This window comes from Quercus robur, chromosome 2 (assembly GCF_932294415.1).
Source record: "Quercus robur chromosome 2, dhQueRobu3.1, whole genome shotgun sequence".
Classification (NCBI taxonomy): domain Eukaryota; kingdom Viridiplantae; phylum Streptophyta; class Magnoliopsida; order Fagales; family Fagaceae; genus Quercus; species Quercus robur.
Window position 1 is genome coordinate 57878269 of NC_065535.1, and position 20444 is coordinate 57898712.

Genomic DNA, 20444 nt, shown 5'->3' on the forward strand with positions numbered 1-20444 from the left:
TAATCTATCTCTGTTGATTGTAAATGCACCTCTTTGAAGGCATCCTTAAACCGAAATGATAGGGTAAATTTTTTATTTTTTATTTCTTTTGTTTGTCATCTGTTTAAAATTTACTCTGGATTTTCTGTCTAATTTGTGCATGTACCAATTGAGCTACAATTTTTCATGTATTTAATACCAAGCATATGGAGTGGAAATGTTGGAGCTTCTATCAAAAAATATTTCGCCTCATACTTTGCCGAATAGTGTGGTCCACTCTGACTACCATAAACTAGGCATGTAAGATTCAATTTCTCTTCAAAGTTCAAACTCCACCATGCCTTGCAGAACCTTTGCCGGACGAGTCACCAAGATCACATCTCGCCTCTTCCAATGCACACAAAGACTACTACCATTGAAATCTAAGGGCAACCCTTCAACTAAATGGACTAGGAGAGAAAAGCAACACTTAAACCTACGGTTTCGGATATGGGAAAAGGCCTCCAATTCCAAATGGACGACTTCTCCTTGCGTGACAAGTCATCTTCACCTTGTTTAAGCTTCTAATTGGGATCGAAGAAGTGGGCTTTTCCAATCAATTTGGACCAAGTATTGACCTTAGGAATTGAACTCCTAGTTGGATTTTTGTCTAGGTATAGGGCTTTGCTTATAGCTTCAATCTCATTTAACTTCCTATTACTCGAACCTCACCAATCTTCCTCCCAGCTTCAAATTTCGACAACATCTTCCTTTCCACACCCACCCACACCCCCCCCCCCCCCCCCCCCCCAAACAAAAAAAAAACCCCATTACTAAGCTCATCAATAAATGAATAAAACCAACAATAAAGAAATGAATAGAACCAACAATAAAGGAAGATAAAATGATAGAGTAAGAGTGATATTAAAGTAAATAATAGTGAAGAGATGAAAGGTAAAAGAGATGGGGAAAGGTTGAAGACCGTGTAACAATAAATTGATAAATTAATATAAAAAAAATAAAAACTAAAAATAAGATAGTGTTGAAAATAGGTGGATGATAATGTGGCTAAACAGAAGTGTAATAATAATAAATGTTACGCGTCAACTTTTAGATATAGATATAAACTAGATGTTTCTAAAAAAAAAAAAAAGAAGATATAGACTAGATAGAAAATTGTAAATTTTTTTGAATTTTGGAAGTTTAAGTAAGATTGTCTAAATAACTTAAAAGTCTAAACAGTATAAGTCATTTTAATAAGAATTTGGAGTAGAACCCAAGTACCTAGCATTCACATCAAAGGTTTTACAAAATTTAGCTTTTAACAATTCAAAAAATTGTTTTATCTATTTTAACATCTCATTTTACAATACACCCATCATCAAATACCCTATGTTTTTACTGCTTCATTTAAATATTCTTTTTTTATTATTTCTTTTACTACTCAAGTCTCTCTCTCTAATTTTCATTTTAAATAAATTAAATAATACTAGATGATGTCCCGCGCAAGGCGTGGATAATTTACAATTTCATTCAAAATCACTTTTATGTATATTAAGACCTACATATAATAATTATTTTGTTGTATTATATTTATATTTACCCACAATATTGTTAAATACTTTGAAACTTGATTTTCTTAATTCATATATTTTTTTTAAAGAAAATGTATAACACTATAAGACTATAACATATTATAATATTTACTGTTAAGAATTTATTTTTCAAACTAATTAAATGATTTTGAAATCTATAAATAAGAATTTAAAGTAAAAAAATACTTTTATATCCTAAAATTATATAAATTTAAGCAACCTCCTAAACACTTCCACAACTACTCCACCAAAGAGAAATTGGCTAAAATTTATCTATTTATCAAAATTTAATTGCCTTTAGTTAGCCTTCCATATCCTTTAAAAAAAAGTGAAAAAACTTTGAAATCATCATTGATTTTTCTTTTTATCACTATGGCTCATACCACACAAAATAACGGTAAAATACCTACAAAGAAACTTACAAATTATGAGTTAAAAAAAATAGCAAACTTCATAAATTATCAATTAGAAGGTTTTTTTTTTTTTTAGTTATAAAACAAAATACATTTATGACTTTCCCAAATCAAAATCCTAAACACCCAAAGACTCAAAACAAATCACAACCTTCACAAAATTCATAACGTTCGACTTCAACATCAAAATTGTAAGCTACCATCACTAAATAAAAAATTCAAGCCCTCTTCCTTGGTCACAACCTACTCATACAAATTAGAATCAAATAATACGATAATGTTGGAGTTATGTAGGTGTCATTGAAAATTTAAAGGTAAAATGACATAGTTTTTGGTCTAGGTGTATTTGAGATGGGATAGCATAAAGGGCAGTGAGCATGTATATATAGAGGAGTAGAAGTGAAAATGGGTGAATGGAAATACAAAGAGTTTTGTGTGTGTGTGAAAGAGGAAAAATCATGGTCTTAAAAACCGAATCAGTCAAAGAATCGAAAAATGGATTGATTTTGAGTTTTTTCCTGTTCTTTATTGGTCTTTTGCTGGACTGGTTTCCAGTTGAAATGGTCTGCCCGATTTTTTAAATAGTGGAAAAATCTTGAAACATTGAACCAAAAGAAACAAATAATAGTCTTAAAATATTGAATCAAAGAAAACAAAGATTAGTCTTGAAATATTGAACCAAAAGAAATAAAGAGTTCTATTTTTAAATTTGTTTTTATCTCTAATGTGATTTAAGAGTCTTTTAATTTTCTTTGTAAAGAGTGCGTCACATTGCAAAACCACATACTATCTGTATGAGGTGGCCACATAACAGAACCTCATGTGTGTGTATATATATATACTGATTGATTTTTTGTGATTACCATTTCAGTACCAAAGATGGCGATTTAATCATTACTGTAGTTTGGTATTAAAAAATTTAACTTTTGGCATGATTGATGCAATGAGTTTTTTAGAAATTTGAGTACTAAAATAGTCGTGATTTCATGAATGCTCTAAATAGGGAAAAATTGCAAAGTAACACCAATCCTTAAATAATTTCGTTAGTTAGCATCGTTTCCAAATTATTTAGGAAACTAACATCTCAATTGTGTAAGGCTCGATTTTGGTGTGCTAAATCGAATATAAACAGCTCGATTTCAAGTGGAACTCGAGTCTTGAAGACTCGATTTCTCCAAGTTACCATGGGGTTCTTTGTTCTTCTTCGATAAACACCAAAGACACCCAACCCAGAAATCAAGCCCCAACCCAAAAATCAAGCAGAGACAAACCGAAGACAAACGCAAAAACAAAATCAAACCCAACCTAGAGATCAAGCTACCGTGGGGTTCTTTGTTCTTCTTCGGCCCGTCAAATGAAGTTCTTCTTCTTCATTCTTCTTCTTCTTCACTTAGTCAGGTTTTCTTCTTTTTGCAATACTAAACTCGAGTTCTAAAGGCTCCATTTAGCACCAAAATCGAGTCTTAAACATTCGAAATGTTAGTTTTCTAAATAGTTTGAAAATGATACTCCCTTCGTCCCAATCTGTTTGTCATGTTTGAAAAATCAAACTTTTTAAGGGAATATCATTTATTGTCTTATTTGCCTTATAAAAATGTATAAGTTTACAAAACTACCCTTAAATAAATTTATCAGTTTTTTTTTTTTTTAAAGAGTTATTCTTAATGAGGCAACTAAAAATGTGCCACAATTAGATTGATTTTTTAAATATTTGTTAGTTTTCTTTTCAAATAGTTTTGAAAATAAAGTTAGGGTATAATAGAAATATTAGTAAATTAATGACTTTTATTTTTAGAAACAGGACAATATTTTAGGACATTCCAAAATAGAATAGAGGACAAACAAATTGGGACAGAGGGAGTACTAACTAATGAAATTATTTGAGGATTGATGTTAGTTTGCAATTTTCCCCCATATACAAAGGCTGTGTTTGTTTCAATTGAAAACTAATTCCGGAATTACTTTTACACCCTTGTGTGTGTTTGGCTCCAACAGCAAATATGGTCAAATGGAAAATCAATTACATGTTGACCGTAAAAACACCCACTTCAACCGTAAAACCAATGCAGCCCTCATTTTACCTTCAAATGATTTCCATGACTCAGAGAGAGAGAGAGAGAGCACAGGTGGCCACCCAGCCTAGCTCCGGCAGCCTAGATCGTGCCGCCCCCACCGCCCAGATCGCGCCAGCCAAGCTTCCTCCTTTTTCTCTCTTCTTCCTCAACTCTTCTTCTCCCTCTTGCTCAATGTTGTCGATTTGGCCGCCACCGACTACCAGCCCACTACATTCGAACCCCAAACCCACCCTCTGCGCCGGTGAGTAATCCACTGTTTGAGTCCGATGACCTCACCTCATCTCCGATCCACACACCTCCACCCAGCTATCACTCTCCCTCACGCTAGCGAAGCCATACCCGCCTAAAGCTGACCCACCCTCTACAAAAGTCAATCCACATCCCCTCAAATCCATCTAGCCAAAATCCACCCTCAAACTCATAAATGTTTTTATTTTGATTTTTGGTTGTGTTAAAGTGTATATTTTGAAATTTTATGTTATAAAATTTATTTGGAAGCTGAAAAAATGTGAAAATTTTATAGGAAAATAACATTTTCAAAATGTTACCAAATACCAAAAATTATTTTCCAAATTATTTTTCATTGCAGAACCAAACATCCAAATTTTATTTTCTTTACATGAATTCATTTACCCTGTATTCATTTTACATTTGGATTTCAATTTACATCTAACAAACGCAGCAAAAGTCAAACAATGTTAGGAAACTTCTTCGGGTCCCACTTCTGTTTTAGTTTTCCTAAAAATATATATGGCACCACATACTGCTTTTATTATCATTTGTGGTAAAACCGACAAACTTCCAAACCTTTGAGCTCAAGCATTCAACATATCCAATAAGCTTGCTCTCCGTCTTTCCATTCAAGTCTCTCGGCTGCTGTCTGGGCTTCCACTAACAACACCCCAGTCGCCAACACAGCTTACATTCATCAAAGTCCCCGAACTTAAGAAATCTCAGGCTGACACGAAAAGCTAAAAACTTTCCACGTAGAGAGAAAAAAAAAAGAAGAGAGATGGAGAAAAGGCTCTCAGATGCAGCAATGGAAGGAAACATTGCGACCCTCAAAGAGTTACTCTTAGAAGACCCTCTCCTTCTTGACAGAACCATTGTTTCTTGCGTATCAGAGACTCCTCTCCACATATCTTCCATGTTGGGCCACTTGGGTTTCGTTAAGGAGTTACTGAGTCTTAAGCCCGAGTTGGCCTCCGAGTTCGACTCACACGGATCCTCCCCTTTGCACCTTGCATCAGCTAAAGGGTACCTGGAGATAGTCAAAGAGCTTTTGTTGGTGGATCCTGATCTTTGCATGGTGAGGAACCAGGAAGGGAGGACCCCACTACACGTGGCGGCTGTCAAGGGCCGAGTTAAGGTGGTGAGTGAGTTGGTACGAGTCAAGGCTGAGTCCACCCGGGTGCTCACGGACCGAGCTGAAACGGTGCTGCACTTGTGTGTGGGGCATAATAGGTTGGAGGGGTTGAAAGTTTTGGTTGAGGCAATTGGGAAAGATGATGAATTGGTGAATTTGAAGGATTGTGATGGGAATACTATTTTGCATATTGCTGTGTCCAAAAAGCAGATTGAGGTATATGCTTTCTATACTTAATTTGCTAATGATTATTTGACGTAATTGGATTGATTGGGGTATGCTTTCTCTGCTCAATATTTTATGCTTAATTGCATAGATATAAAAAGATTGGTCATTTGATGTAATTTGATTTTGATTATATAATTTTGGACTATAAATTTCAGGCTTAATCTTTGTCTAGGAGTGAGAATATGGAATGTGGGATTAAGGGAATGCAACATGTATTAATGTGTGACCAAATCTTCAGCAATAAGGTAGCTGATGTTGAGTAAAATAATGAAAAGAATGTTTTTGGGTTAAGGAAATGTTAAGAGAATAATTGGTAGTTAATCTATTGTATGTGGAATTTCCCTTTTTTTCCTTTACGATGTTAAACTCAGCAGCTTTTTGCACCTACCATTTTAATCACAAAAGGAAAAAAAGAAAAGAACTAGCAGCCTTAACTAGATCTCATATCAACAGGATTAAAAATCCCACCTGATTGAAATTCTTGGGTTTCTGGTGTTTTCAAATTACTGTAAATTTAACATATGTCAGAAATCATACTGTTTGTATTTTTGGTTAATTGTGTAATTGTAAATAGGCAGTGCAGTACTGCTTCTTTCTTTTAAGGCTGAAGAACTAAGTATGTTTTAGACTTATCTTATGGAAGTAATGATTTTAACTTGTATTGTTGATTGCATTTCATTTACAAAAAGGGTATGCATGAATTTTGCAGATCATAAAATTTTTGCTTACCAAGACTTGCATGGATGTGGATGCACTGAATACAAATGGCTCTTCAGCTTTAGACATTCTGATACAGAGTCCCAGAGATTTGAGGGATATGGAGATTGACGAATTACTTCGAGGTGCTGGGGCTTTAAGTGCAAAAGATACACATCCGATTGTGCATGAATGGGCTCCAACAAAAGTTCCTTGGATAACCAAATCTCTAACCTCAACACTAACTATGAAAGAGAGTGGTTCAGAGAGGCCAGTAGTGAAGCATCAACATACTGATTGGCTTGGTAGGAAGCGAAGTGCATTGATGGTGGTTGCATCTCTTATTGCAACTGTGGCCTTTCAAGCTGGATTAACCCCACCAGGAGGTGTGTGGCAAGATGACCTCACAGTTGATGATAATGGGAACCCTGTGAAAGACCCTCATATTGCTGGAACAGCAGTCATGGCATACACCGATACAATTGAGTATGGTCAGTTCATGATTTTCAACACAATTGCTTTCCTCGCATCTCTAAGCATAATTCTTCTACTTGTCAGTGGTTTACCTATAAAACGTCGGAGATGGATGTGGATTCAAATGGCAATTTTGTGGATTGCCATCACTGCACAAGTGGTAACTTATTTTATCTCTCTACGTCACATGTCCCCAAGTAAAGTGCAAGGCATGCTGCGTGAAGTTACTTCGATATCAGTCTTAACCTGGTTGGTGCTAATTAGTGTTGTGTTCATAGGCAATATTATTCGTATGAATTTATGGGTTCTCAGAAAGTATGGTTATATTAAGGAGAAAGAGGTAGCAGTACCTAATGCTGAAATTGATGATGACCAAGAAGAAGTGTGAGGTGAAGATTGTAATTTGTAATAAAAGGAAATCCTCCCAATTTTTATACCTATAGCCAACTCTGCTCTTCCTGTTTTAGTGTTGCTGATATCCAAGATTGTTGGTCATCAGTGGAATGCTATTTGTAGTATGGGTGTGGAAGTAGTCTTTAGGCAAGTTTTGTTGCAGATAAAGCCAAGTCCTTCTACTGGTAAATAGCTGAAGGAAGTCATTTTTTATCAGGATTATTTTAGTTGAGATATACACCATTTTTGTGATCTCTCTTGGTTAGTTGTACTATTTATGTCTGGTCTTTGATAAAGTTCTGTGTAGATCCAGTCTTGTCCCTTTCAAGTGTAAGAAGGAACCCACTGTTTTTTTTTTTTTTTTTTTTTCTAGAGGCAGTTTTGGTTGAAAATATCATCTGGCATGGGCTATATACGCCAATCTGATAATCTATCTCTGTTGATTGTACATGTATCTTTTTGAAGGCATCCTTAAACTGAAATGATAGGGTAAATTTTTTATTTTTTATTTCTTTTGTTTGTCTTCTGCTTAGAATTTACTCTGGATTTTCTGTTTAATCTGTGCATGTACCAATTGAGCTACTGTCTTTCATGTATTCAATTCCAAGTACATGGAGTGGAAATGCTGGTGCTTCTATCAAAATCTTGTAACCTCTGTATCTGGAAACAAAAATCATGGGTGTTAAGATCTGTATACAAATAATACTTCTATCAATTGCCATCTTATTAATTCCCAGTGAGGAGGGTGGTGAGTTGAGGTACGACTGCCAAGGACTAGGATTAAATCCATTTCACTTGAAATGGAGAGGATCCTTGTCCATAACTATAGACGCTGGCATTTCAGCCAACATGCTAGTAGAATTTAGAGCCTTCTTTCTCTCTTCGTCCACCAGATGCTTCACTGTTTTATTAATGATTTCATGCCAATTATTAGAATTTTTAATCTATAAATGGGAGAAAATTAGATTGCTTAATCTAAATAAGCTGAAAGTGATTTGCTAATCTTTCTTTTGGTTTGATGAAAGTGCCAAACTGACTGGACATTTTTCTATCAGCAGACATAAACACTGCAAGCCATACAACTTTACACACACACAAATTGAGGAGTATTTTTAAAAATTAGTACAACACTTTGTTAATATTCATATATTTACTAGCCGCAATTCTAGCTAGAATATAAGCTGCTTCTGTTACATTCCTTGGAACAGTAAAAACACATTCTCATCCGTTTATGCTTTATAGCTCTTGTGACCTCCAATACAGTTGCATACTATCACAGACCAGACACTGCTATTTACTAGCCTCTCAATTTCCTTTGGAGTGATTAACAAAATCAACTTTTGCAAACCCATCTTTCTTGTTTGAATGATAGCCTCCCTCGTAGCAAGCAACTTAATATTTTCCTTACCATTATTATTGCAGCCAATGCTGCCACCAAAGATTATTTAGCCTTGTCTAGAATAATCAATGCTTGCCAATTTTTCATTGCTTTGCCTTTCGTTTCCTACGTCCAGTGTTATGACCATTATCTATGTTGGTCCCTTGGATTTGATTCTCTATGAATGCTTCTTTGTACCTGCCAATCAAAGACCCAGGCTATTACAAAATTTCTGAACTGGTGTATTTTTTACCCTCATGAAGGACCTGATTATTGTATGAAACCAACCGTAGCATCTACAGGTTAATAAAAAAGTAAAAATAGTCCAACATGATCTTGGCATGTTCAATACATAAACTAAGCATTCACACTTGGGTCGGGGTCAATCTTGAACTTCTGCAATGATACACCTGTTTAAGAACATTCTTAAGCGCTATTTCTTTAAATCACAAATCTCATTTTAATAAAATAATCAAGGTCAACCTTAAAACCATTAACTAGAAACGTTGTGTTTTTTTTTTGTTTTTTTTTATTATTATTATTTTCAAATTTGTCAGCTTATCATGTTTGCAAGGAAGGCTGGAGGGGGAGGTCTGATCCGAGATTGCCAAGGGAATTGGGTCAAGGGTTATATGAGAAATATTAGAGTGGCAACAAATATAACTGTTGAATTTTGGGCTCTAAGGGACAGTCTTATCTTAGCCTCTCAACTTGGAATCACCCAACTTCTGTAGAACTTTATGCAAAAGTTGTTGTTGATCTTGTCTTATCTAGGAAACCTTCTAACAGCCCCTATTCTTCCTTGTTGAATGCCCGTAGATTCCTCCTGAACCAGTTCCAACAAGTCAGAGTTAGTCATGCTTTTCGGGAGGCCAACCGTTGCGCGGACTCACTTGCCAAAGGAGGATGCTCCCACTTAAAGGATTTTGTTGTTTTAGAGCTTCCCCCTTATGATAGTTTTTATGTAATGCTTAACTCAGATGCTTCTAGTCTGTATTCTCTAAGGCTTTCAATCACTACTTCACCTTTTTTGGCTAGTTAATGTTATGATAATTACCCTTTTAACCAAAAAAAGAAAGAAAGAAAGGCTAGAGCACCAAGCGACTTTGCTCAATGATAAAAAGGCTATACTAGTAGGAATGGCAATGGGGCAGGGCAGGGCGGGGCGGGGCTGGAGGATGTGATCTTTGTCCCCGCCTCGCATGATTGTTGCCCTTTTCCGTCCCCGCCCCGCCCCGAGGCGCGGGACAAACTACCTTGCCCCATTCCTGCCCCTTGGGGCCCTGTGGGGACCCACCTCGCCCCAAGTAAATTAAACCATGTGTGATGCTTTTACACGTTTCAAGGAAAAATAATGTGGATAGAAAGATATAAATATAAGTATTTAACCACATTAACAAAGATAAAGTCTTTAAGATTATCAATCAAATAATTTTTAAACTGTGACTCTATCACATAGTAAGTAAATAAATAAATAAAAATTGGATATAAAAATACAAATATAACCCAATATACATAATGAAATCCTAGTGTGGGGCCGAATATATCAAAAACTTTCAAGAGACAAATATATTATAGTCATTTGATTGAAAAACATAAAACAATGTGCAAAAAAAAATTGAAACATTCGGAATATGAAAAGAAACAAACCTACTGGAAGCACCAAGAGACCTGTACCTTTTTTTCCTTCCAATTGTGCTTCTTCAATAAAATTTGGGGTCTAGGGCAAAAATTTTATATGGGACCTTTTTAGTTTTTATATGTAAACATAAATTAAATAAAATTATATAATACTAATTAAAACTAAATTGATGAATAATACTAACTAAATTAAGGTTAATTTCATATAGAGGATTGAATATCAAAGTTGAACCATAAATTTAAATAAAAAGAACTAAAAAAAATATTATTTTTTTTAAAAAGAAACTTATTTTAACTTTGATATATGACTATGCATAGTTAAATACAGTTGTAATCTAAATTTTAATTTTCTTTTTTCTTTTTAAGAGAAAGAGATAGATAAATATTATTTAGTGTGTGGCTTTGTAGGAGTTTAGTTTACAAAAAATAAGGTCTCAAACTACTAGAGGAGATTAGTCATCATTGATGATCTATCAAGTTTGCAGCATTTTTTTTTTTTTTTAAACATTTTAGGATTTCAATTGGTTTAAATTTCTATTGGTCTCCTATTTTGGAAGCCTTATTAGAAATGAAAAAGAAAAATACTAAAGATACTATAAAATGTTCACAATATAATGTGATAATGACTGTAATTGATGAATTTCAACAACTTAATTTATTTGTATTTGAATTACTTTTTTATGTGATTGGTAACATGTCAATTAAACTTATAGTAAAATTTGTAGTATCTTTATTATCACTCTTAAAAAAAGTACCAATTATTTAATAAAAATTATATTTTTATAAAATTTTAGGCCTTTTACATAAAGAGATGGGGCCTTTTTTTAGTAGAGAATTTTATTTTATTTTTGGTTGTGGGGCCTTGGGCCGGCCTTGACTAAAACAAAAGGGAAGATAGTGAGTGAGATGAACCTAAAAAGCAACGTTGGCGTGGAGTATGGCTAATTGGCTTATGGCAATATTTGAAACTTAAAAAACACGTACAAAGAAGGGAGAAGGGTCAGAGAACGGCAGTAGGTATTAGAATAAAAAATATTTTATCCCACGTCTTGTGTTCCACTTTAAATATTAGTGATTTAGGGTTTACTAAATTTACAATTATAGTTCTTATTAGTGCAGGGTGGGGACGAGGCAGGCCGAGGACGAGGCTAGACAGGGTGGGAATAAAAATACTAAACCCATCCCTACTCCGCCCTGGGGTATGGGGACAAAATATTGCCCCATTCCTGCCCTACCACCTTTGCGGGGCGGAAAAAACCCTTGTGGGGGTGGGGCGGGGTGGGTTAAAACGGGACATAGCAAAATTGCCATCCTTAGGCTATAGCAACAAATGCAACTGAGTAAAAGTCATTGACAATCCCTTCAGTTATTGTCAGGACTAAGGAAGTTGTTAAAGTTGGAAAAATGCTGGTATTGATGTCTATCTCTGCTGATTTACAATATGATGTGCTTAAGATGACTATTTAGAAATTGTCTCCAGCCAAGCTGATTGGGTTCCATTCCACCTGCTGCTAGGTTGTTAGCCACTCACTCCTCTTAATAAAGAAACATGCTAGCCTGAATTAGGAAACCAGGTTCCCAAGATTGAATGGTTGGCAGAGTCGTTTGACTATCAAAGCAATGCAGTTATGGTTCAAATCACCATATACACAGCGCTATTAATGGCACACCAGTGTGTAACGTGTATGTGCACCACGTTAGCTAAGATCGTGAGTTCAAAACACAATTTCAAATTTATAACCAAAATCGTGTTTTGAACATACAATTTCCAAGTGTTGTGTGTACAGTGTGTGCACTTCATGGTGTGCAACAACAATTTCTCATACACAAATGGCCATCTTTGCCAACCGTGAAAGATAATTTAAGAAGAAAATGCTGCTCACTCCCATTCCAGCGTTTGCTTCCTTCCAGTGCCTTGGCTTTTTTCCTTTTTTTTCCCCTCTTTATTGAGAAAAAAAGAAATGCAACTTTAGTAAATCATAGTATTTCTTTAATAAAAGACCAAGGACATGAGCGCACTTTGTTAAAATATAAAAGACAGGGAAAGAAACCTCATTAAAGTTACTGTGACAAATTCTCTCCATTCTTCAGCACACTAAACAATCCACTGAGTGCTGCTACGAAGACCACAACTGTAACATTATTTTTGCATGCAAATACTGGCTAATGTGGGTGGGCTGAAACTATGCCTTCAATAGTACATAAATAACAATTCAAGCATGCATAATTACATAGATAACAGATTTACAGAAGAAAAAATATGAAGATATGGCAAAACCAATCATCTTTCATCCCGTATTGCATGTATAAATATCCGTTGACCATATTTGCAGTAGATACAAGAGAACACCCCACAAGCAGAACTCACCAACCTTGTTCTGTCTCAAGCCATTCAAGGTATGGATTCCATAGCAATCTCATCGCAAGATGAACTAATTAATCTTGCCCATGATTAACAAATATTTACCGATCTTGACGAGCAAAAACAATGAGATCAACCATTTTTTGTTGAAGGGTGAAACCCATCACAAGCCAGATCAAATTGCATGCACCACTTAGCACAGCCTGATAGTTTCATTTGGTAAAATAACATTAGGGTTCCGTATATGTGGATTTAATGCTGCCAATTCCTTCCATTTAGCTCCAGTACCATGAACACGAGATGAGATGCTCCACAAGGTATCACCAGGTTGCACTTTTGTTGTTGACGGGGCAGCGGACTTAGAAACAGCCTTTGACTTCATAAATGGATGTTTGTTGCTCTTTCCCATTCCATTAGCTAACAACCAGCGGGAACCAGATTGCTGCTGGGTTGAGGTACCCCAAAGCTTCTTTTTTCCAGGCTCAGTTTTCAAACCTGCAACATGGACTTCAGTGATTCTAAACTGAGGAATGCCTTCCTCTTCAGAAGGTTTATCTTCTTTAGTTTCCTCCTTTGTCTCCTTTTCTGCTGACTCGGATTCATCCTCCTCCTCATTACTGTTCCTTACCTGTGAAACTGTGCTGTATATTTTGGGCTTTGGTGGGACGAATACCCTCTCTACTTGAATAAGAGAAAGCATTGGTGCACCAACAGGCTCATAATTCCGTAGAGGATCACGAAGTTGCACCATAAGTGCTACCGTGAAGTTGTTCCCCAGTAAACCACACTTTCTGCTAGAGCCTTTGCCCCGTCTTCTCTCACCCTTTGAACCTCCACGGATCATTTCCAAAGAGTTAGCATGATGGGCTGCAAGAATTTTAGAAGTATGTTCACTGATACAATCTTCATCATCAATATCACCAGAATCCAGCCTCATCCATTCATCAAGAGATAACGAGAGGCCCATTAACCCATCAACATCATCACCACCGTCTTTTATGTCCAACAGTTGCAATCCAGCAGCTCCCTCCAAACCTAGGGACCCACTGCTGTTAATCCCCTTACCCTCGAGAGCTGAAATTTCCCCAATAGACTGTGCACTAATGTTTGCAGGCGCATCCTCATCTGACATCCCTGATTGTATTCTCAACCCTTCCATTGAAAGTGCTTCAATCTTATCCATAGCTAAAGGAGCAAGATCCTCAAGGGAGACATATTCTGAGCCCATTTCATTGCCTACAGAGCCAGAACCCAAGTTATTAGACCTGGGTCTGGCTGACCTCCCTTTAATTATCTTTTGCCCATCAAACATGTCTTGATCAATGACTGATTCATGCTGCAACAAAGATAGGCTGTGCCAGGAAGAGATAATATACAATCAAGATAACATTTACCTAAAGACATAAAACAGAAAGAAAGATTAAGCTTGTAACAAACCTCTCAAGTCCCTCCAAAGTGGGTGCAGCTTCCCATGCTACTTGCTGCATTGTCTTCCCAGTGATATTTTCCAAAGGCATCAACTTATTTGCCTGCATAGAAAGCTTTTCAATTCCCGCTGAAGCCAAACACTGCAATATTTCCATTATCCCAGAACCCATTTCTGCAGGTACCACAACTGGACTTGAAACCTGCATGATCAAGCTCCCATTATTTTTAGCATTCTTGAAAAGGGTAGGATTCATAGAGCGGACAAATCCTCCATTTTTTGTTTGAAGAAAAGGGCCTAACCCTTCTCCAAGAGGAGGCAATTCGGATGGATCTTCAGGAGGTATATCAATTGGACTCCCAAAACCACCAGAGCTTTTTGGTGGAGAATGTTGAAAGGCATTCTCATTCAAGCCCCACTCACGCATTAAGGCTTCTGACTCCAGGTCTTCCAACATTTTAGCCCTTGTTTTGCTCCTTTCTGCCTGAGTTGCTATCTGATGCTCTTCCTCGGCAGCCTGAATCACTGATGAGAGTTCAGAATCCACGGACAAGTTCCCCCACCCAGAGTCACTTGGATCATTGTAGCCACATTCTACTTGGTCACCACTGCCTTCATTAAAATCAAATAAAGAACATCCCCCAGCAAGGGCCTCCTTCTCAAATTGTCTTAACAGTCGCTCTCTTGGGGATTCAGGCTCACTCTCAGAACTCAAGCCAAATGGACTATGTTCTATTCCCAGCATGTTTAAGAACTCGCTCGCAATGGATTCAGTATCATCATCCAAGCTAATTGACTTCCCCTTACTAGTTGTTTTATAATCTGATTCAAAGTCCAAATATTTCTCATGGTCTTCTGGAGATTCAGATGCTGCTGTCTCCAATTCTGACACAGTATTTAAAGCTGACTCTAATTCTTTCATAAGTGCTCTTTTGGTGCATGTGACATCGTCTTCGGAAGTGCAGTCATGCAAAACAAGCTCATTATCACATCGACCCATTTTGTCATCCTTGGTTTCAAGCTTAGTGCCATCCTCAAAAGCTACCTGTACACCAGTGTCAATTTCAATGTTGGGACTTTCTACTGGAGCAGCATCAGCAACCTCTATAATTGATTCCTCCGAATTCACAGGCTCCTTTGATGGCAATTCTATGCCCTGTTCAATTACAGAAAACTCATTATCTTCACACTCAGTTTCAACATTTTCTTTACCAGATTCAGATATAGGATCGGAATATGGTTTGATGGGGTCAAGATGTTCAGTAAAGGCATTAAGTTCAGGCTTGTCAACTGGATAATCCATCTTATCTTCATCCAATTTCTGATACAGAATATCTACTGAACTGGCAAGTTCTGACCTTGATATAGGCAAAACCTCATGAAGATCTTTTACGTTCTCCACAGACCGTGATGCAACACCAGACGGCTGGTTTGTTATGCTAGGAAGACTTCCGACACGCTGAATTCTGCTCCAGCCATCACCTTGACCAAATTTCATCTCTGCTTTAACAATACTCCGACTATTCTGCCTTGTATTCAACACCTCAGGGCTTCCAGGAGCAGCAGGTTTATCACCGATCACTAAATATCCAAAACTAACATTCATCAATGCACCTTTAGCTTTTCCCGATAATTTAAAACTCGTCGACCACTTCCCTGGGCTCTTTTCCTCCTCTAATTCCTCCAAAGTCAGAGGCAGCAACCTTGTGAGATCAATCCGATGCTTCCCCAAATCAAGTTCTGGCGCACCATACACAGAAGCATAGAGCAAAAAATGTTTCGCCTCATACTTTGCCGAATGGTGTGGTCCACTCCGACTACCATAAACTGAGCATGTAAGATTCAATTTCTCTTCAAACTCCACCATGCCTTGCAAAACCTTTGCTGGACGAGTCACCAAGATCCCATCTCGCCTCTTCCAATGCACACAAAGACTACTACCATTGAAATCCGAGGGCAACCCTTCAACTGAATGGACTAGGAGAGAAAAACAACAGTTAAACCTACGGTTTCGGATATGGGAAAAGGCCTTCAAAGGCCTCCAATTCCAAATGGACGACTTCTTCTCCTTCTCCTTGCGCGACGAGTCATCTTCACCATGTTTAAGCTTCGAATTGGGATCGGATAAGTGGGCTGTTCCAGTCGATTTGGACCGAGTATTGACCTTAGGAATTGAACTCCTAGCTGGATTTTTGTCGAGGTATAGGGCTTTGCTTATAGCTTCAATCTCATTTAACAACTTCCTATTACTTGAATCCTCACCAGTCTTCTTCCCAGCTTCAACTTTCGACAACATCATCTTTTTCCACACCCAAAAAAACCCATCACTAAGCTCATCAATAAATAAATAAAACGAACAATAAATCTAAATCTATGCCACTCAAAATCTAATGGGTAAGTCTTTGTTGGATTTGAGAAAGCAAATTACTGTAACATTTTCTATGTATATGCAACAATATTAATTGCACTTAAAACACACACATAGTCACATACACACAGTTCAAACCAAAACCCACTACTCTAAACTCAAAAAAAAAATTCAAAAAAAAGTAAATATATAAGCAAATCTAAACCACTCAAAATTTATCGGGAAGTTCTCTTTTACAATTGAAAAGGAAAATTACTGTATGATTTTCCATGTCTAAATGCAACAATATTAATTGTATTGAAAAATAAATAAATAAACACAGAAACAAACTAGTAAAATGAATTACCTAAATGGAGCTAGCTGGGAACAAAAATCTCCGATGAATAAGAATCTTTAAAAACCCTAAAAAACTACCCGATCGAAGTCATAGGTGATAGGTTGCTTCTCCTTCTGAAAATTCAAAACTTTGGACTTTTAGCAATACATGGGAATTGAAAATTTTCAAACTTTTACAAAATAACGTATAATAAGTGGGAAAAGCGAAATTTTAAGGTTACACTTACATACGGTGTCTGAGGCGCGTTTGTCTCCCTCTCCCACCAATTTCTCTTTGTCTTTGTCTTTGTCTGGGAATTGCCGCTGCCACTTCAAAACCATAAAAAGTATAAGAGAATATTTTTAATGTTAGGTGCCTTGTATTTGGGTATATATTTTTGTTCCCTACATTATACTTTTTTACCCTTTATGTTTGTTGCTCTATTTTTGCAATTTCTTTCCAAATACACCCATGTAGGATAGCAAAAATAAATAAATTTCTCACCTAGCTACTTCACATGAGTTTTTCCCATAACAAAGAGAGAACAAGGCAAGAATGGATTTTGCCAAAGCTTGTCTCGTGTGTGTATATATATAAAATAATAATTTAAGGCTAAAATGTAAATTGCAATCTCTAATTTTACTTTCGTTCAATCAAATCTTCTAAGTTTCAAATTTATTCATTTCAGGTTTTTCATCCAATTATGTTTAAAATATTCCATTAAGTATGCAATTAAATATTAAATACAAATTTTTAAAAAATATTATCTTTAATGATAATTTTTCAATGAAATTTGATGAAATGTCTGAATTGAATAAATTTGAAACTTAGATAGTGCAATTTACATTTTAGCCATAATTTAATAGTTTTTTTTTATGTATTATATTAATTAATTTAATTTTTTTTATGCATATACTATTTATAATTTAATATTTTTATACATATCTATTTATCTTCTCCTAAACACAGTCATTTTTTTCTCTTTCATCACTCACATCATCATCCCTCCCTTTTTTTCTCATCTTTATCTCATTAATGGTTAGGCTACCTAATTAGGGATAGCAAAAAATGTCTTCACCCATACCTTGCATTGATCTAATTTGCCATTGCCAAAAGCTGGTTTTTGGTTTTTTTTACTCCCCAAAAGGGAACAAGAGTCAGGACATTTATGATCCCAATCCACTCTATCATGTTGCCATCCGTTCATGGAGGAGTACTAACAAGTTTTTTGGTTGTTGGTTTACAAAATCCCAAAGTTTTATCTTGACATCACAACATAGAGTTGGATGTGTGAAAAAAAATTAAAACCTTTTTTTTATACTTATCTTGTTTCTTTGCTAAGTTTAAGAAGAATGTGAAAATATAAGTAATTATTTTTATTTATTGTTCTCCAACAATAAACTAAGTATAAGTTTTTTTTTATAGATAAAACTAAGTATAAGTTAGAACAAAGACTTTATTTGTTTTAGCTAATAGTGTCTTATGAAGAATGACTTATTTTATAAAATAAAAAAAATTTAAAAAAAAAAACTCATTTTTTAGTGTATGGTTACAGCCGTGTGCCATAAATCATTTTTGTTTTTTGATTCCCATGAAAAATCATAAATATCTATTGTAATTCTAATTAATAAATAATTATATGATTAAAAAAACTTAGTTCACACAAATATACTCCAAAAAGAGAGAGGGAAAAAACCAATATTCAGAATTTACACAAATATTTAAGTGGGAATATGACTAAAAGTATACGTTCAAGTCAACGCCAATCGATAGTTAGTTTATGCGGTGAGATTAGTGCAAAAAAGGAGCTTTAAAATATCGGGAGAATTTTTTGTGTGGTGTAGAGTTTATTCATGATGATTTGTCATATGTAACATTTCAAAATATATATTTATGATCTTCTGATCATGTTTTTTTATTGTCTATTGACCACAAGAAACATTTTTTTGGTAATTTTATGTTTTCCATGGTACCACCGAACACCCAAGAGCGTTCTAGAAGGGAAAAAGTGATTAATGAAGGCTGAAAAATCTAATCTAAATTCTTGTTGTCTCACCTATTTTTATCCATTGTAATTAAAATCATTTTTTTGATAAACTTGTAATTAAAATCATTCAACTACCTAATTAACGTTTGGGTATGAATAAAATATGAAGAAACTTTAAGGCACGAAGAATAATATGACCAAATATGTGGCACCAATTGTGATTAAAGCTAAATAATTCTTTTGTCTTTTGTTCAAGAAGATTGTTAGTTGTTACTTAGAATCACAGGCTTAGCTGTCCCCGTATGGTCTCTGCAAATACTTTACTAGCATGTAACACGGTTTGGCCAACTCCTTTCATTTTATTACATAATTGACACACCTTTAAACATGTTATATGACCGAATTATTTATATAATTATATCATTCACATTAGTTCATAAAAATAAAATCATTTATTTTAACATAAAACTTACTTTTTCTATTTTATATACTCATTTTTCAAAACATCACATATCATATTATATATTTTACACTATATTACATTAAATTTTTTTTTTAAAATTGTTTTTCTTTCTTCACACAAAATAACTGTCATCCACTATTTTTCTTCAACCTCGAAATACGTAAAGAAAGAATAAAAAATTATATGCAAAGTAAATAGTGTCAGTGCAAATTTATACAATTACTGTAACAGTTTTGCAAATTTACACACTTTTAGCTTCTAATGTGGATGATTTTGGGGGTTGAATGCGTAAAAGTGGTACATTTTCTATTTTGCATTGCTTGATGCAAATGCTCTTATTTCATCATCTTTTTTTCATTTTTTTTTTTTTGTGAATTTCCTACATCTTTTAGATGGAAGTGATCATTTAAGTTAGCTTAAGATCATAATTAATATAATTTTGAGGTGGTCAAAAGGCCGGCTCTAGGCCCAGGCCACTTAAAACATGCCTTAGGACCCTATCAAAGAAAGGGGATTTTTTTTTTTAAGTGATTTTTAACTTCTTTTATAAAAAAAAATCCACTATTAAGAAAGTGCAAAATTTTGATTAACGCCAAAAATACTATAAATTTTATTTAATAGGTCTTATAAATTATTGTGTTAGCAATCATGAGAAGTAATTCAAATACTTATTTTAATTGTTGAAGTGCTACCAATCACATTCTTTTCCTCATCAATTTGTAAACTTTTAGTAGTAAAATTTGTAATAGTTTTATCATCCCCCTAAAAAAAGATCAACAAATTGATGTGGCAAGAATATGACTAGCACCACTTAAACAACATAATAATAAAAAAATTGTTTAGTCAATTTTACTAACTGGGGACAAGTCAATTTGTAAGGCCTATGTAATAAATTTTGTAGTATCTCTACCACCACTCAAGTGAATTAGTTGTAATTAAAAGTAAGAATAAATAGATTTCAAATAAAAAATCATAGTATAGAACATTAATTAAATCAATTGTTAATAACTAAATATTATTTAAATGATATTTAATTACAGTAATACACAAAGGCCTATTCTCCCGTTGTAACTTATATTATTGAATTATCAAAGGTCCATTTTAAGTCTTCACCTTAGACAATTTGCGTAAAGAAAATGCAAAATAGAAAAATGGCTTAATTTTACACATGAGAATTTGCACAGCTAGTACAAAAATTCTCATCTCTTTTAGCATAAAAATCTACTTTTTGTATTTTATATGTTAACTTTTCAAAACACTTTACGTCAAATTAAGTATTTTATGTTATATTTCATTAAAATATTA

General features: G+C 34.9%; 2 protein-coding genes across 3 annotated transcripts; one reads left to right on the forward strand and one right to left on the reverse strand.

Moving 5' to 3' along the window:
* Positions 1–4830: 4830 nt before the first annotated feature.
* On the forward strand, positions 4831–7706 carry LOC126714169 (ankyrin repeat-containing protein At5g02620-like). The gene is made up of 2 exons (XM_050414188.1): positions 4831–5623; positions 6345–7706. Exons 1-2 carry the CDS (start codon positions 5054–5056, stop codon positions 7191–7193), a joined length of 1419 nt encoding a protein of 472 aa, XP_050270145.1. The 5' UTR covers positions 4831–5053; the 3' UTR covers positions 7194–7706.
* Positions 7707–12246: 4540 nt separating this feature from the next.
* LOC126714170 (protein PLASTID MOVEMENT IMPAIRED 1-RELATED 1) lies at positions 12247–17077 on the reverse strand. 2 transcript variants are annotated; one of them, XM_050414189.1, is made up of 4 exons: positions 16937–17077; positions 16720–16823; positions 14017–16304; positions 12247–13931 (listed from the first exon to the last, which is right to left on the reverse strand). In XM_050414189.1, exons 3-4 carry the CDS (start codon positions 16302–16304, stop codon positions 12773–12775), a joined length of 3447 nt encoding a protein of 1148 aa, XP_050270146.1. In that variant the 5' UTR covers positions 16720–16823; positions 16937–17077; the 3' UTR covers positions 12247–12772. The 2 variants fall into 2 exon arrangements, with proteins under 2 accessions (XP_050270146.1, XP_050270147.1); XM_050414190.1 differs by having other exon boundaries at positions 16941–16997.
* Between the last annotated feature and the right edge of the window lie 3367 nt (positions 17078–20444).

Excerpts from the sequence above, each read along its gene's own strand:
- LOC126714169 (XM_050414188.1), top strand. The coding sequence starts at position 5,054 with ATGGAGAAAAGGCTCTCAGATGCAGCAATGGAAGGAAACATTGCGACC. Across the intron at positions 5,624-6,344 it reads TGTCCAAAAAGCAGATTGAG|ATCATAAAATTTTTGCTTAC; the intron begins GTATATGCTTTC and ends TGAATTTTGCAG.
- LOC126714170 (XM_050414189.1), bottom strand. The coding sequence starts at position 16,304 with ATGATGTTGTCGAAAGTTGAAGCTGGGAAGAAGACTGGTGAGGATTCA. Across the intron at positions 13,932-14,016 it reads ACTTTGGAGGGACTTGAGAG|CCTATCTTTGTTGCAGCATG; the intron begins GTTTGTTACAAG and ends TTCCTGGCACAG.